Here is a 16,037-nt window from a genome sequence, read left to right as displayed (position 1 = left end):
AAAACAAACACACACACACACACACACACACACACACACAGGACTTCTTAACTTTGTTTTCGCTTCCAAACTCACCAGTTCTAAATCGAAAATTAGTTTACTGGAAAATATTTTTAGGGAATAATACTATACTCTGACACGGTATTGTAAATCAACCTATCGGATTCCCTGTAAGATGTTCTTTTTTCAGCCAATAACAAGAGCAGTTTGTGAATTCTTCAGTTACACACCTTTAAGCTATTGGCTACTTTGGTCCAGGCAGAGTTTAGATTTACAAGTTCCCGTTTGTACAAGCGTACTCTATTCCGGAAGGGGATAGTGCGCGTGCGTGCCTGTCGAAAGGTCTAGTTTCCTTTTGTTTTTGTTTTCCAGTAGGGTTTCTTTCTTATTGGAAAGCTATTTCGTAAGGTGTTGAGGCAGGTCCACAGTGAGGCTGGCATATAGTCCAAGGCGACTGACATCAAGGATTCGTTGGAGCCCTCGCCCTCCAGGGAGGGGAGAAGGCCAAACCGAATTCACCTCTGCTCACAAATGCTCGAGGATGTCCACAAGCTGAAGGGGGGAGGAGACAAACGAGGCTTTGTGCCTGCCTGCTCATTCTCTAAATTCTGTTAAACCTGCCCTGTTTTAGGGCATTCATAAAAATTCTGTTAACCATAGGATTGATACAAGTGCATCTTTCAAATTAGTGTCTATTTAGCAAATTTGAATTATATTAGGACTCGTGGGCAAATCAAGACCGAATTTCTACACATTGCCATGCGTTTCAATCTCACATCTGAAATATATGAGTCCCTTTTCTCCATTTCAGAAAAAGAAAATTCTGTACACTAACTCAAGGTAAAACGCTTAGACATGTTGGCAAAATGGTTTTATAGGGAGCAGGAAAAGAACGGAAATCCCTTTATACAATATGATCACGTATCGGTGGGCTGGGCTGCTTGTCAATGAGAGCTATGCCCCGGTTGCTTTTCCTCTCCACACTCCCTGCATTTCATGTTCCGAGGCCCAAGACCGGTTTTGTGATATTCTGTTTTCTCATGTTCATTTTAGTTTCTTCATTTCTTGAATTAGAATGTTAATATTTACATGTAAGTTTTCAAAATCAAAAGATAAACTTTAGTTCAAAGGTTCAAGACAGTCAGTGAGAAATTCCATCTTTATGCCCCATAGTTTGATTTCTTCTCTGTGTTCTTAAATCTGTCAATCCGCTGTTTTGCCATCTGAACCTACCTTAAGTTCTTTTCATAATCCTCATCTCTAAATATGTGTAAACCTTTGATTTTAGAAGTCACTGCAAAATTTATAAGATTACATAAGAACTTACCAGCTCACTGATATTAATTAGTAGTTTCCATTTCCATCTCCATACATGAACACAATTTAAGGTAGGATCCACATTATGTAATAAAATAGTCGAAAATGGCTTGTGGCCACTAAGCATTTGATATGTCGCTGTTGAAGCTGAGGACTGTTTTTTTTTTTTTAGAAGGAGGCTTACCTTGTCACCTAGGATGGAGTGCAGTGGCAACATCTCAGCTCACTGTACGGCCACCTCTCTGGTTAAAGCGATTTTCCTGGCTCAGTCTCCACAGTAGCTGGAATTTCAGGTCCTCACCACCACACCTAGCTAAGTTTTTAAAATGTATTTTTAGTAGAGACGAGGTTTCACCATGTTGGCCTGGCTGGTATCCAACTCCTGACCTTAAGTAATCTGTCTGCCCTGACCTCCCAAAGTGTTGGGATTACAGGTGTGAGCCACCTCGCCCAACCTGAATTTTTATTTTACCTGATTTTAATTAATTTAATTTAAAAGCTGATACTCCAGTTACTGAAAAAGGTTAGATATGTTTTGAACAATCAGTTATTAGAATTTAATTTTTTAGCCCTGAAATTTATGAAATAAAAATGAAAATCCAGTTATTTCCAACAAAAATGTAATGTCAAATTGAATAGAATGTCAATCATATTTAGAAGACTTAAGCTTTTAAAAAATGTGAAATTTTGCATTAATGTTGAATTTATATTGACTATATTTTGAAATAATGATTTTATATTTTGGGCTAAACACAATACTTATTACTTTACCTGCTTCTTATTCCTGTTTCAAATGTGGTTACTCAAAAATTCAAAATTACATATGTGGCTTGCATTTTTTTTTTTTTTTTTTTTTTTTTTTCAGATGGAGTCTCTCTCTCTCTAGCCCAGGCTGGAGTGCGGTTTCGTGATCTACACTCACTGCAACCTCCGCCTCCTGGGTCTCAGTTCAAGCAATTCTCCTACCTCACCCTCCCAAGTAGCTGGGATTATATATAGGCAGGAGCCACCATGTCCAGCTAATTTTTGTATTTTTATTAGAGATGGGGTTTCACCATTTTGGCCAGGCTGATCTCAAACTCCTGACCTCAGGTGATCTGCCTACCTCGGCCTCCCATAGTGCTGGGATTATAAGCATGAGCCACTGAACCCGTTAGTGGCTTGCATTATTCTTTATATATAGCACTGTGCCAGGATCATCCATTTCTCTTCTATGTTTCTTGATTCTTTGCAAAATCTTGACAGCACAGGCTTTGAAATAGTGTGACCTTTCAGTATATTTCTATGAACCCAGTTATAGCTTCTGGACTCAATCTATAACAAAATAATATCTTTATTTATGTCTACATCTACATCTATGTATCTATACAATTGTGTTAGGGAACTAAGGGGGCTTGTTAAACCATTACTTATTGAAGCAAGAAGAGGTGAGCAACTAGCAAAATTACTGACATTTGAATTTTTCCATGGCAAACTATCAGTAAGTGAAGACTATCTGAAATTCTGTTAGCCAGACACAGTGGCTCAGGCCTGTAATGCCAGTGACCCAGGGGCTGAGGTAGGAGGGTTGCTCGAGGATAGATATTTGATGATGTAGTGAGCCATGTTGCAACACTGTACCCCAGTTTGGGCAACAGAGCAACACCAAAAAATGAGAGAAATTTTAAAAAAAAGGAAAGAAAGAAGTGTTATAGGAATATTTTTACTGATAGTATGTTTTTGAAAAAAAACTTGTTTTGTAGAAAAACCTGCAACTGCTACTTCTTAAAGGAATTAGTGTCCCCAAAACTTAACTTTCTATGTACATATAATAGAATGTACATTCTGGTGTGTAAAAAAAGAAGAGGAATCACTGGGAGCACAATGCCATTTCATGAAAAGAAGAAAGTTCAGAAAATAATATGCTATTCCTGGAAATTACGTAAACACCAAGAAAGACTCAGATAACATCGCGTAAATGACTTTGAAATCTAAAAATAATAAAAAAGTTAAAAGTGTTGATTATTTTATAGGAGCCAAGGGGAGCTCTGAAGGTTTGCTGAAAGATTAGCTTATGAAAGGCAGATTAATTGGAGAATAGTTAGACAAATTTATTAATGTGTTCAAGGGAGCCTTCAAAATGAAGATATAAAGGTACAGGAAAAATTGTACACATTTATGGTTAGATTCAACAAAGTATGGAACTTGTAGAAATCTGATTGGACAAAAAGGGTATGATGTAACCCAGCAAGACCTGTCTGTCTAGACTCTTCTTCACCTCTGTCAACTGAAGAATGAAAAGGTTCATACATTTGGAAAGGATAGCTTTATTTCTCATAAAGGATTGCAGCCTGCAAGGTGGCCATTCTGAAAGGCTAGGTAGGGTACCCTTGCCTGGCTGTGAGACAGGCACTTGGAGGGAAGGAGGGAGGGATAAAACAGTAAGTTTTGAGGAATGTGTTGGTCAAGTATACATATTTAACAGGTTATAGGAAGAGCTATGATTATTCATGAATAAGACCCAAGCACATGGGTATTAGGTGTTTCTGTATGTAACGTATGTCCATGATCACTTTCGGGTGGAGATTTAACATGTAAATGAGTCATAATTAGGTCCTATACATAAAACTGAAATGTAGGGCAGAAGTCCATGATCTGCCTTCTCAGGAGACTGGTCACAACCAGTTGGGGGCTTACAGTCATTTATCAAGAAACTCTATGGTCCTTAATACCTATTTTGTCTGGAACACATTTGAGGAGGGTGGAAGGGGTCAGACAAGTAAGTGGGGAAGGGGCTTTCTGGCGTTTTATTCCCTCAAATCAGACTTTGAGAAAATCCAGCAGCGATTAGAAAGGGAAAGAGGAGTAGAAACAGAATGTGACCAGCCTCCATCTTGTAAACTTTTGAGGTCTTTTAGCCAAAGGAGGGTACGTTATTCTGTCAAAGGGACTTTCATTCCTCACCTCTTTGAACATGCAGTCCTTCCTTCTTGGTATGCGACAGCACCCCTCTCGAATGGGGACTTATGAACTGCAATTAATCTAGTTAGGTCAGATAGTTTCTCTGTGGCCAGTTTTTACACAAAAAGGTGGAGTAGAAATTAGAGTAACATTTTTAGTTTTTATGGATGGCTTTGAGGAAAAAGGATTCTGGTTGTGATGAACCACACTGGGAAAGAGGAATTCTAATTTTTATGTCTAGCTGCACAGGAGAATGGTACTCAGACACAGGAGGGCAGGAGACACAGAAAAATTTTGCTTCTGAGGTAGACTCTTTGGCCTTCATTTTGGGGTATTGTTTCCAAGCCCCAATTTGATTAATCAGTCAAGGATGTCAAGGTTTTATAGTATGAGGCTTCATAGACATTAATCTTGCAATTGCTATATTTTTATCTTTCTTTAAGTGGAAATTTAAGAAAAATTGCAAGACTTGTCAGTAAAAGAGGGGCCCTATGTGTCCTACTATAAAAAATTTACAGTTTACACAAAGTTTGCAGGGAAATGTGCTTTCACCATCTCAAAATTTACTATTGATTAAAGGTATCAAACTTATTGAAGTTACTTCTTACATCTTTTTGTCTGCTGATGCAAATAATTTCAGATTCAAGCGATTCTCCTGCCTTTGCCTCCCAAGTAGCTGGGACCACAGGCACCTGCCATCACACCTGGCTAATTTTTGTATTTTTAGTAGAGATGGGGTTTTATTATGTTGGCCATGCTGGTCTCGAACTCCAGACCATGTGGTCTGCCCATGTTTTTAGTAGAGACATAGTTCCATCATGTTGGCCAGGCTAGTCTCTAACTCCAGACCTTGTGATCCGCCCGCCTTGGCCTACCAAAGTGCTGGGATCACAGCTAAGAGTTGCCGCTCCCAGTGGGAAGTAGTCATCTTTATAAAAACTTAAAAAATCTGCCCTGAAATGCTAGTGGGCAGATATCCTTTGTTCTCTCATTTCTGTGTTAACATTGTAGCCGTTTCTGACAAGTGGATATTAAGAAACAGCCTGTGTATAATAAATTTGGATATGTGCCCAAATATAATGGAGTTTTTGATGCAAATAATTTCCGTTTAGTGGAAGAGATACAATTTTAATTGTATTGTGTACCTTTATAAAATGCACTTTTGCTTCGAAGGAACATCACTAAGATAATTTTGTGCATAAAATGTGAGCAAAGATTAGAATTATGAACTGACAAAACACTAAATAATTCATTTTAAAGCCGGGCCCGGTGGCTCAAGCCTGTAATCCCAGCACTTTGGGAGGCCGAGGCGGGTGGATCACGAGGTCAAGATATCGAGACCATCCTGGTCAACGTGGTGAAACCGCGTCTCTACTAAAAATTAGCTGGGCACATGCCTGTAATCCCAGCTACTCAGGAGGCTGAGGCAGAATTGCTTGAATCCAGGAGGCGGAGGCTGCGGTGAGCCGAAGTCGCGCCATTGCACTCCAGCCTGGGTAACAAGAGCGAAACTCCGTCTCAAAAAAAAAAAGAATTCATTTTTAAATGTATTTGAAGGTGTCAGTGACGTTAGAAACGTTTGTAGAATTAGTACATGTGTACTCCAGCGCTTTACGGAAAACGTGGGTGGCTCTGAAAAGAGCCTTTGGTTTCAGGGACTCGGAATCACCGACGGATTTGACTAGTAGTCATTTTACTTGCCTTTGGCCTTATGATGACTCTCCGTTTTCTTAGGCAGCAGTACGGCTTGGATGTTGGGCAGGACACCGCCCTGTGCGATAGTCACGCGACCTAAAAGCTTGTTAAGCTCTTCGTCGTTGCGGATAGCCAGCTGCAGGTGGCGCGGGATGATGCGGGTTTTCTTGTTGTCGCGAGCCGCGTTGCCAGCGAGTTCCAAGATCTCTGCAGTCAGGTACTCCAACACCGCCGCCAGGTACACTGGCGCGCCAGCCCCGACTCGTTCCGAGTAGTTGCCCTTGCGGAGCAGACGGTGCACACGGCCGACGGGAAACTGCAGCCCAGCCCTGGAAGAACGCGTTTTAGCTTTCGCTCGGGCTTTGCCTCCCTGTTTTCCACGTCCAGACATTGTGGCTTCCTAACAGAAGAGAAAACAGCCTACAGAATAAAGAAAAAAAAGTGTGCTCGATGGAGGCAGAAGAAGCTAATTATAGTCATAGGTAGAATTGTAAATGGCGCAGTTTGATTGGTTCAAATTATTATTAGACAAGCTAACCAATTGGGAAGGAAATAAGGTTAAAGCTGCTTTAAATATTTGCGTCATTAATACATTGACCAATCAGAGCGGGATATTTTCAATTCTCTATTTGCATAAAAGGCCTATAAAAGGAGAGCCTCTAGACACGAGCCATTACTTACATATTTCCTTTCTAATTGTTCATTTTATCTGACGACATGCCTGAGCCAGCTAAGTCAGCTCCTGCTCCAAAAAAGGGCTCCAAGAAGGCGGTGACCAAGGCGCAGAAGAAGGACGGCAAGAAGCGCAAGCGCAGCCGCAAGGAGAGCTACTCCGTGTACGTGTACAAGGTGCTGAAGCAGGTCCACCCCGACACCGGCATCTCCTCCAAGGCCATGGGCATCATGAACTCCTTCGTCAACGACATCTTCGAGCGCATCGCGGGCGAGGCTTCCCGCCTGGCGCATTACAACAAGCGCTCGACCATCACCTCCAGGGAGATCCAGACGGCCGTGCGCCTGCTGCTGCCCGGGGAGCTGGCCAAGCACGCGGTGTCCGAGGGCACCAAGGCCGTCACCAAGTACACCAGCTCCAAGTAAATGCCTGCGCAGGCACCCTCAATCCCAAAGGCTCTTTTAAGAGCCACTCAAGTGTCAAATAACGGAGCTTTAATACGAAATTCCACCATTTTCTAATTTGTAATCCAAGATATTTTTGCAGCCGAGGCGGGCGGATCGCCTAAATTTAGGCGTTCGAGGGCATTTTGTCCAACAGGGTAAAATCCCGTCTCTACTACAATTATAAAAATGAGACGGGTCTGTTGACTGACCCCTGTATTCAGAGTTGGTTTTGGAGGGGCTGAGGGAGGAAGAACTGATTTAATGCGGGAGGCAGAGTTTGCAGTGAGCGGAGATCTCACCATTGCATTCCATCTTGGGCGACAAGAGTGAGATTTCGGCTAAAAAAAAAAAAAATAAAACAAAACATATCAGGAGATTGTGTTTGCTGGCGCAAGGTCATGTAATCCTAGCACTTTGGGAGGCCGATGCTTGAGCTTCGCTTTAGCCCAGGAGTTTCGGATTAGCCTTGGCAACACAGAACTCATCTCTGCAAAAAGTTTAACCGGGGGTGACGGCTTGCTTCTGTACTATCAATTACTCGATAGGAGGCTGCAGGAAGAAGTGAACGCGCCACTGCATTCCAGTCTGCGCGACATTGGAAGGGGTAGGAAATGTGTAGTCTTTGGCTCCCTGAAGATCACCCGACAAGTTTGACTTTTCTGAGCACTGTTGGGGACTCTATTGTGGAGGGAATACCATGAGTATTGAGCTAAAAATCCTCGTTTTGGAACGGGCACGGTGGATCACGCCTGTAATCCCAGTACTTCGGGAGGCCAAGGCCAGCGGATCACGCGGTCAGGAAATTGAGATCATCCTGGCTAACAGTGAAACTCAGTCTCTACTAAAATAAATAAATAAAAATTAGCCGGGCGTGGTGGTAGGCGCCTGTTAGTTGGGAAGCTGAGACTACTAACTGTTAGCAGTAACAACTAAGCTGAGACACGAGAATTCCTTGAGCCCGGGAGGCAGTGGTTGCAATGAGACGAAACCGCGCCACTGCACTCTAGCCTGGGCGACAGAGCAAGACACCTGCTCAAAGACTTATCGTTCTGGCTGGGCGTAGTGGTCTACGCCTGTAATTCCAGCACTTTGGGAGACAGAGGCGGGTGGATCACTTGAAGTCATGAGTTCGAAAACAGCCTGACTAACTTAGTCAGATGTGGTGGCGCAAGCCTGTATTTCCAGCTACTGGGGAGGCTGAGGCAGTAGAATCGCTTGCACTGGGGAGGCGGAGGTTGTAATGAGCCGAGATCACGCTGTTTCACTCCGGCCTGGGCAATTAGAGTGAAATCCGTCTCAAAACCAAAGAAACAAAAAGTAATAAAAGTAAATAAAAATCCTGGGTTTATACTCATTAGCCAATTTTCTTAACTAGGACCCCCCCTCCAAAAAAAAAGTCACTACTCCATAAGCAATCTCAGATTTCTGAAAACAACATAGTACTCCCAAACATGGCACCTTGACATACTGAGTATTCTAAGGAATTAGAACAACATAGACAGGAATGTCCTTATGACCTTCCTCTGAAACAGGTCGTAAGACCCTCATGTGAGTCTTGCAGAGTGTGAGATGAATCTGAACAAACAGACCTTGCTAGAGTTCTCCTTGTTTATTATTCATATTATTTTTGTCTTATATTTCTACATGACTACTCTTCGTCAAACCTAGTGTAAAAACATCAGGTTTGACCCATTCTTGAGGTCTTTATTTCCTCATGTATTGTAAAGCTTTATATTAAATGTGTATGCTTTTTTCTTGTTAATCTGTATTTTGTTTCAGGGCCCCAGCCAATGAACAAAAGATTGGTAAAAGGAAAAGCTCTTTCCTCCCCTACAACATACACTAGTGGTGGGTCTGCATCTGTGTTGTGTTTGTCTTTGTGGAGTACAGAAGCCATTATAACATGGAAAAGAGGTGGAGAAAAATAATCCCAGAATGAAAATGTTTGAGAAGTGTGTTTGCTAGGGCTGCCAAAAAAAAAAAAAAAAAAAAAAAAAAAAAATCGACTAAAGACTGTGTGGCTTAAAGAAATAAATTCTGTCACATTTCTGAAGACTATAAGTTCAAGATGAACCTAGTGAGCAGGATTGATTTTTTCTGAGGCCATGCTCCTTGAGTTTTCCCTTCCCTTCTCTTTCCTCTGTGTGTTATCTGTGTTTTAATATCCTCTCATAAGGACACCAGTCAGATTAGATTAGGACCCACCCCTAAAACCTCATTTTATACCTTTAAAGACCTTATCTCCAAATAAAGTCGCATGTTCAGGCAGTTGATATTGGACTTCAACATTCAAATTGTGGTCTGGGACAGGTAATTCGGACTATATCAAAAATTATGGTTATTAGGCTTCTAAATAGTACATAAAGTAAGTATTTCAAAGGCACCTCAAAGTCAGCACAACCAAGACAGACCTTATTATACTCTACTAAGCTTCACTTATTCATCCAAGTTTGAGATCTAGTCTTCATTCCAGAGTACTCCCTTTTCTTTTCTGCACATATTTAAAAATATACAAAGTCTTATTGATTCTATCTTCTAATTTTATGTTAATATTGTCCATATTTTTGTTTAGCTAAAAACTGGAAAATTCATGTTGACGAGTAGGACTTTGCCTAACACTAGGTTTTATCCCTAATGAAATATTATGCAGCTGTTAAAAATAATTTAAAAAATAAACAATGTAAAATATGCTCATGGCATTATATGGGGTAAATCCAAGTTGCCAAATAGTGTATTCTTATTTATATTACGTCACACACACACACACGCACACAATACAGTTGTAAGTAAAAAGGGTGACTAGAAGGGTCAATGCCAAAACATTAATAGTGCTGTTATGTTATTTTTGGTGCAAGAGACAACTCTTCTGAAGAGAACTTTGTCTCCAGAACTCTCAGTGGTGTGATTCAGAAACAGGAAACTCCCCTTAGGCCCTTTCCTCTCCAAGTCTCCTTGCCCTATGTTAAGAAAATGTAATTCATTACACAAGTAATTATTGAGAACCAACTATGTACCAGCTATCATGCTATGCAATACAAATAAATGAATCTAATAAATTTTAAAATGCACTAAGAAAATTGAAAAACAGGAGAATATTCTATCATAAAAGGAAAAAAACAGAAAAAAGTAGACTAAGAATTATTTGTGAACCACCTAATAATCTGCGTGACTCTGAGCATATGTTCCTGTTTGTGAAATAATGTCCTAATGACTTCAAAGAGGATCAAATGGGAAAATTAACTTAAAAACTGCAAAATGACTAAGGACCAGAGGAGCAAGGGGGATTAAGGCAAGAAAGTGACATAATTTAGGGTCATGGTTACCTCTGGAGGCAGTAGCAGGAAGATGAGAGATGAGGTCAAAGCAGTTCTTGGTAATGTAACAAATGTAACAGATATAACAAATATATCTGATTGACAATTGTGTTCAAGCGTGGCCATCATATTATTCTTTATACCTTGTATATTGATTTGATACATTTTTAAATGTATCTAGAAGTACAAACTTCAAGGCAAATTAAGAAAAAATAATGTACAAATATGTTTGTGGAACAGTCACTTCAACTTCTATAAAAAGAACTTATATAAATTGTGAAATATTGCTTATATAAATTTGATTATGAAAAACAAAATCTCCCCTTATACTCCAAACGTTTGTAGATGCTCAAAAAAGAGTTAACAAAAATCTCTGCTACTATGTAAGACTGTTTTTCCCATTTTTTCCTTTTTTTTTTTTAAAAGACAGAATCATCCAAGCTGGAGTGCAGTGGCACAATCTTGGCTCACTGCAACCTGCACCTCCTGGGTTCAAGTAATTTTCCTGCCTCAGCCTCCTAAGTAGCTAGGAAAGGACTATAGGTGTATGCCACCATGCCTGGCTAATGTTTGTATTTTTAGTAGAAATGGGGTTTCACCATGCTGGCCACGCTGGCCTCAAACTACTTACCTGACGTGATCCACCCGCCTTCGCCTCCCAAAGTACTGGGATTACAGGCATGAGCCACTGTACGCCCAGCCTGAGAGACTTGTTTTGTAAGGGATTCTTCACATGTACACTGAAGTATTTCATTTTATCACTTGTAAATTCATTTAGATTTTTGTTTATTTTATTCATATCCATTCATCCAGGTACTCATTCAGATAAACACATAATTTGAGTTCAATATGCTCAGTGCAAGAACTAGTTTTGTAAAAGATATGAGAATTGTTTCACATAATAGAAACAGTTGGGGGGTGAGGAAAGGGATTTTGTGTGGTTCCCTGTTGTTTAGAATAAAGTCCACGTTCCTCTCATTGGCCTAACAGGCTTCCAAATCTGGCAGAAAGCCACTTGTCTAAGCATCAACCATTACTTTTAATACTAACATTATTTATACTCTTTTCTGACATTCTATTTTCTTTTTTGGTTTGAGATGGAGTCTTGCTCTTGTTGCCCATGCTGGAGTGGAATGGTGTGATCTTTGTTCACTTCAGCCTCTGCCTCCTGAGTTCAGCCAATTCTCCTGCCTCAGCCTCCCAGGTAACTGGGATAACAGGCATGTGCCATCACACCCAGCTAACTTTGTATTTTTAGTAGAGACAGGGTTTCACCATGTTGTTCAGGCTGGTCTTGAACTGCTGATCTCATGTGATCCACCTACACTGGCCTCCTAAATTGCTGACATTACAGGCGTGGGCCACCACGCCCAGCCTCTTTTTTGACACTCTATCTAGTATTTAATTCCTGTTCTGCTTCCCATGGGGCCATGTTTTCATTGCCCAAATAGACTAGAAGCTCAAGGGCATGAAAAAATTTATCAGGCAGGTAGTGAGGAAGGATTACAATGCTAAACAGTGTTGTTACGGTCAGCCTCAGGAAGACTGATATTTGAACACAAACCTGAAGGAAGTGAGGAAACAGCACCTACAGAGACCTAAAAGCTGAGTGGACCACGCAAGGGGAACCATCAGTACATAGTTCCTGAGAGTGATGAGTACTTTTAGCAAGTTCCAGGAACTAGTGGAGTTGGCTTGGAAGCAGAGGAAGAGTAGTGAGATTTGAGGTCAAAGATGTAACGAAGGTCAGACAGAGAGGCCTGTAACCCCCTGAAAGGCCCCTGGGTATTTCTGTAAGTGACATGAGAGTCATTGAGGGTTTTTAGCAGAGAAGTAACGTGATCTGGATTGCCCTTTATTGGCATTCCTCTGGGAGAACCAGGTGACAAGTGTGCTGCAGTAATAAAGGTAGGAGATGGCAGTGGCTTGATCAGAGCAGTAGCAGTGGGAATGAGAAATGCTGCATTCTGTTTGCGATTTCAAGGAAGTGCTCATAGAACTTACTGATGGATTGTTATGTAGGATGCGAAAAGAAAAAGACAAAAATGATTTCAACTAGAAGAGCAGAAATGCCATTCACCAATTTCAAGGTGGTGAGATTAGATTTTTTGGCAGAAATAATGAAATTCTGTTGAAATTGGAAGTACACATTAAATTGGACTTTCAATAAGCGATGTCAAGTAAATAGCAGGGTCTGAGTATGGAGTATGGACAGGTCATTTAGTGTTCACAACATAAATATGTGTATAGTGTCTCCACAGCAACAAGGAAACATCAGTTCAAAAGAATTAGATGGAGATTTTCATTCTCCAGGTCCATCTTCTCAGAGTGATTGGAAGTGGCAGGACTAAGGGAAGAGAAAAGGCAGCATCAGATAGAGCCCTGAAGCCGATTCCACAAATAGGCTTCCTGATGCCTGCGAACACCTAGAATTCCATCAGGGGACTCAAATGTCCCAAAATATCCCTGGTGAGAGTATGTGTATTTTGGAAAAACTGAACATATGGCTCTAACTTTAATAGATTTGATTGAGGATTCCAATGTTATTGCAAACTATTATTACTAAGGGCATTTTTCCACATCTGTAAAATGGGGATAATATTCATTGTTTATTCTGAAAATTACAGGAGAAAAGGAAAATTACTGAAGAAAGAACTTATAAAACTGTAAGTCAGGATTTCACATCATGAATACAAAACAAACACTCTACTTCTTTGACCACAAGCTCAGTCCTTGAACTGTTTCTCTTTATTATTTACCTTTTTTCTTAAGAGATTTAAACTTATCTTGTAGCTTTTTTATTCTTATGGCAATTACGCTTTGATAACTGTGAATTATGTTTCCATGTTTGTTTTAATCATCCATTTTGTCTTTCATACTGTACGCATTCAGTAGCTCAGAAAAGAACTATCACTCTTCAAAATATATATAGAATCCAACCACACTTCACAGCCTCTACCACTCACACACTGGCCCAAGCCACAGCGATCTCAACTGCATTGCTGTAGTACCCTCCAAATCCAACCACTCTTCACAGCCTCTACCACTCACACACTGGCCCAAGCCACGGCGATCTCAACTGCATTACTGTAGTACCCTCCTAAGTGGTCTCCATGCTCCTACTCTGGTACCATTACAATTTATTCTTCAAAAGCATCCAGATAGCTCATTAAAAAGTATAAATCAGACTGGGTGTGGTGGCTCACACTTGTAATCCCAGCACTTTGTAAAGCCGAGGCAGGCAGATCATGAGGTCAGGAAGTCAAGACCATATCTGCTAACACGGTGAAACCCTGTCTCTACTAAAAATACAGAAAATTAGCCAGGCATGGTGGCAGGTGGCTGTAGTCCCAGCTACTCTGGAGGGTGAGGCAGGAGAATCGCTGGAACCCGGGAAGCAGAGGTTGCAGTGAGCCGAGACTGCGCCACAGCACTCCAGCTGTGGAAACATAGTAAGACTCCGTCTCAAAAAAACAAAAACAAACAAACAAACAAACAAACAGAAAAGGACTTGCAAGGTGGCTCACGCTTGTAATCCAAGCACTTTGGGAGCCTCACGTGGGTGGATCACCTGAGGTCAGGAGTTTGAGACCAGCCTCACCAACATGGAGAAACCTTGTCTCTACTAATACAGTTCAAAAAATTAGCCAGGCATGGCGGCATGTGCCTGTAGTCCCAGCTACTCGGGAGGCTGAGGCAGGAGAATTGCTTGAACCTGGGAAGCAGAGGTTGTGGTGAGCTGAGATTGTGCCACTGCACTCCACTCTGAGCAACATGAGCGAAACTGTCTCAATATATGTATATATATATGTCAGATATGTCAGTTCTCTGCTCAAAAGCTTACAGTGGCTCCCACCTCACACAGAGTAAAAGAGTAGTCGCACTCACCTACAAGGCCATATACAGACTCGCCTCCATTTACCTCACAGATCTTATTTGGTTTTCCTTTGCACACTCTCCGATACTGGCAGTGGGTTCTTAACCCTCAGATAATAGAAATCGACCGATAATCTAAGATGGATTTGAGCAAGGCAGTTTATTAGGGCTTTGAGCTTGAGCAAAAAAGAAGACAGCAACCAGAAGAAAACTAGCAGCTGGCCCCTTGAAAGGAAGCTAGTCTAGGTTGTTATTCTCCGGTCTTCTTCCAGGTGACATCATGGCATGTTTGGAGTGGTCTATTGGTTGCACCTTTGCATTCCCTTGTCATGCTTCTTCCCGTATCTCAGGTCTCACTGACATCTTAAATCTCCACCCAGGGGTGTGATTTTTACCATTAACATGAAGCAAAAGTTAGGTTAGGATAATCTAAGATTCTATAGTGCACGTTCATTTGGGGAAGGTCTTTTGGGAAGTCCATATGCTGATGGCCAGCATGTTTTTGATTAGAGTGATCTATTTCTTTTATGTCTGATTGGTTGGTTTTATCAGTGGAAGCTTCAGTGGCTGCCAGGTTATGGTGCTGGGTGCCACTGCAGTCAGCACAGGACGTAAAGAAGTGTGGAGGGGTCTCTTGTCCTGCCTTCCCTTGTCTGCCTCACCTCTCCCCGTTTTTCCAGCCACAATACCTGCTTGTTACCTCCCAGTCTTTCCTACTTGGTCTTCTATTTGGAATACTCTCAAGTATTTTTTTCTCTATCACTTTATGAATAAAATTTTCCAAGAATATCATTAAAATATCACCTCTCCCCACCACATGCAATGACTTTTCCTGCTTCAGTGATCTTCATAGTAGGTAGCACTGACAGACTATGCTTTACTTATTTTGTGCACCCACAGCCAATAGATATAAATTCCATGAACATAAACATATTGTTTTATTCTTTGTCATTCACTGATCTAATTCCCAGAGCACAGAACAATGCATGGCACATGCTATGTGCTCCTTTATGTTGCTGCTGTTACATTAACACTCTCATGAAAGTTTTTCTGCTCAAACCACTGCCTTAGCTCCAAAAACATGATTGTTTTCATACATATGAGTTCACGTGTTTTAAAAATGACATTTAAAATACCTCCATTTATTTTCCTGTTATCAAACTATCACCCTAAAGATTAGTTGATGGCTAGAAGAAAAATCTGATTTTCAATGGAAATATCACCGTAAACCAGCTATTTCTTTTTCTTTTTCTTTTTTTTTTTTGGAAGTGTTTCTCTGTTGCCTAGGCTGGAGTGCAGTGGTGCCACCTTGGGTCACAACCTCTGCCTCCGCAGTTCAAGTGATTCTCCTGCCTCAGCCTCTCCAGTAGCTGGGATTACATGTGCTGTCCACTGCGCCCAGCTAATTTTTGTATTTTTAGTAGAGTCAGGTTTTCACCATGTTGGCCAGGCTACTCTTGAACTCCTTACCTCAGGTCATCAGCCCTCTTCCGCCTTCCAAAGTGTTGGGATTAGAGGCATGAGCCAAGTGGCCCAGGCTAAACCAGTGATTTCTCTATACCTTGAATTTACATGAACCAGATATCATGAGCCTTTTGGTACAGTAGTTTGTACATTAAATCTATAAACTGTTCCTGACAGGCATATTAACCTGATTTCAATTAAATGTATGGAAGTCTAGAAGTCACTTGTACTTAACAGGACATGGAGAGTAGAAAAGCCAAGTAAAATCAAGCCAATACAAACCAAACAAAAACCCACAACCATTCTATAAGT

The 16,037-nt window shown here is 41.0% G+C and overlaps 2 protein-coding genes across 2 annotated transcripts; one reads left to right on the top strand and one right to left on the bottom strand.

Annotated features, from left to right (window-relative positions):
- Nucleotides 1-1,987: 1,987 nt before the first annotated feature.
- Nucleotides 1,988-6,403, bottom strand: LOC101048953 (histone H2A type 1-B). Its single transcript, XM_074398552.1, has one exon. The coding sequence runs from the start codon at nt 6,341-6,343 to the stop codon at nt 5,951-5,953; it is 393 nt and encodes a 130-aa protein (XP_074254653.1). The 5' UTR covers nt 6,344-6,403; the 3' UTR covers nt 1,988-5,950.
- Nucleotides 6,404-6,634: 231 nt separating this feature from the next.
- On the top strand, nt 6,635-8,449 carry LOC101048322 (histone H2B type 1-C/E/F/G/I). Its single transcript, XM_074398553.1, has one exon. It carries the CDS (start codon nt 6,670-6,672, stop codon nt 7,048-7,050), a length of 381 nt encoding a protein of 126 aa, XP_074254654.1. The 5' UTR covers nt 6,635-6,669; the 3' UTR covers nt 7,051-8,449.
- The last annotated feature ends 7,588 nt before the right edge of the window (nt 8,450-16,037 follow it).

Source organism: Saimiri boliviensis, chromosome 4, assembly GCF_048565385.1.
Source record: "Saimiri boliviensis isolate mSaiBol1 chromosome 4, mSaiBol1.pri, whole genome shotgun sequence".
Taxonomy (NCBI): Eukaryota; Metazoa; Chordata; class Mammalia; order Primates; family Cebidae; genus Saimiri; species Saimiri boliviensis.
The sequence above is the reverse complement of the archived record's forward strand: the minus strand, read 5'-3'. Positions and strand labels throughout refer to the sequence as shown.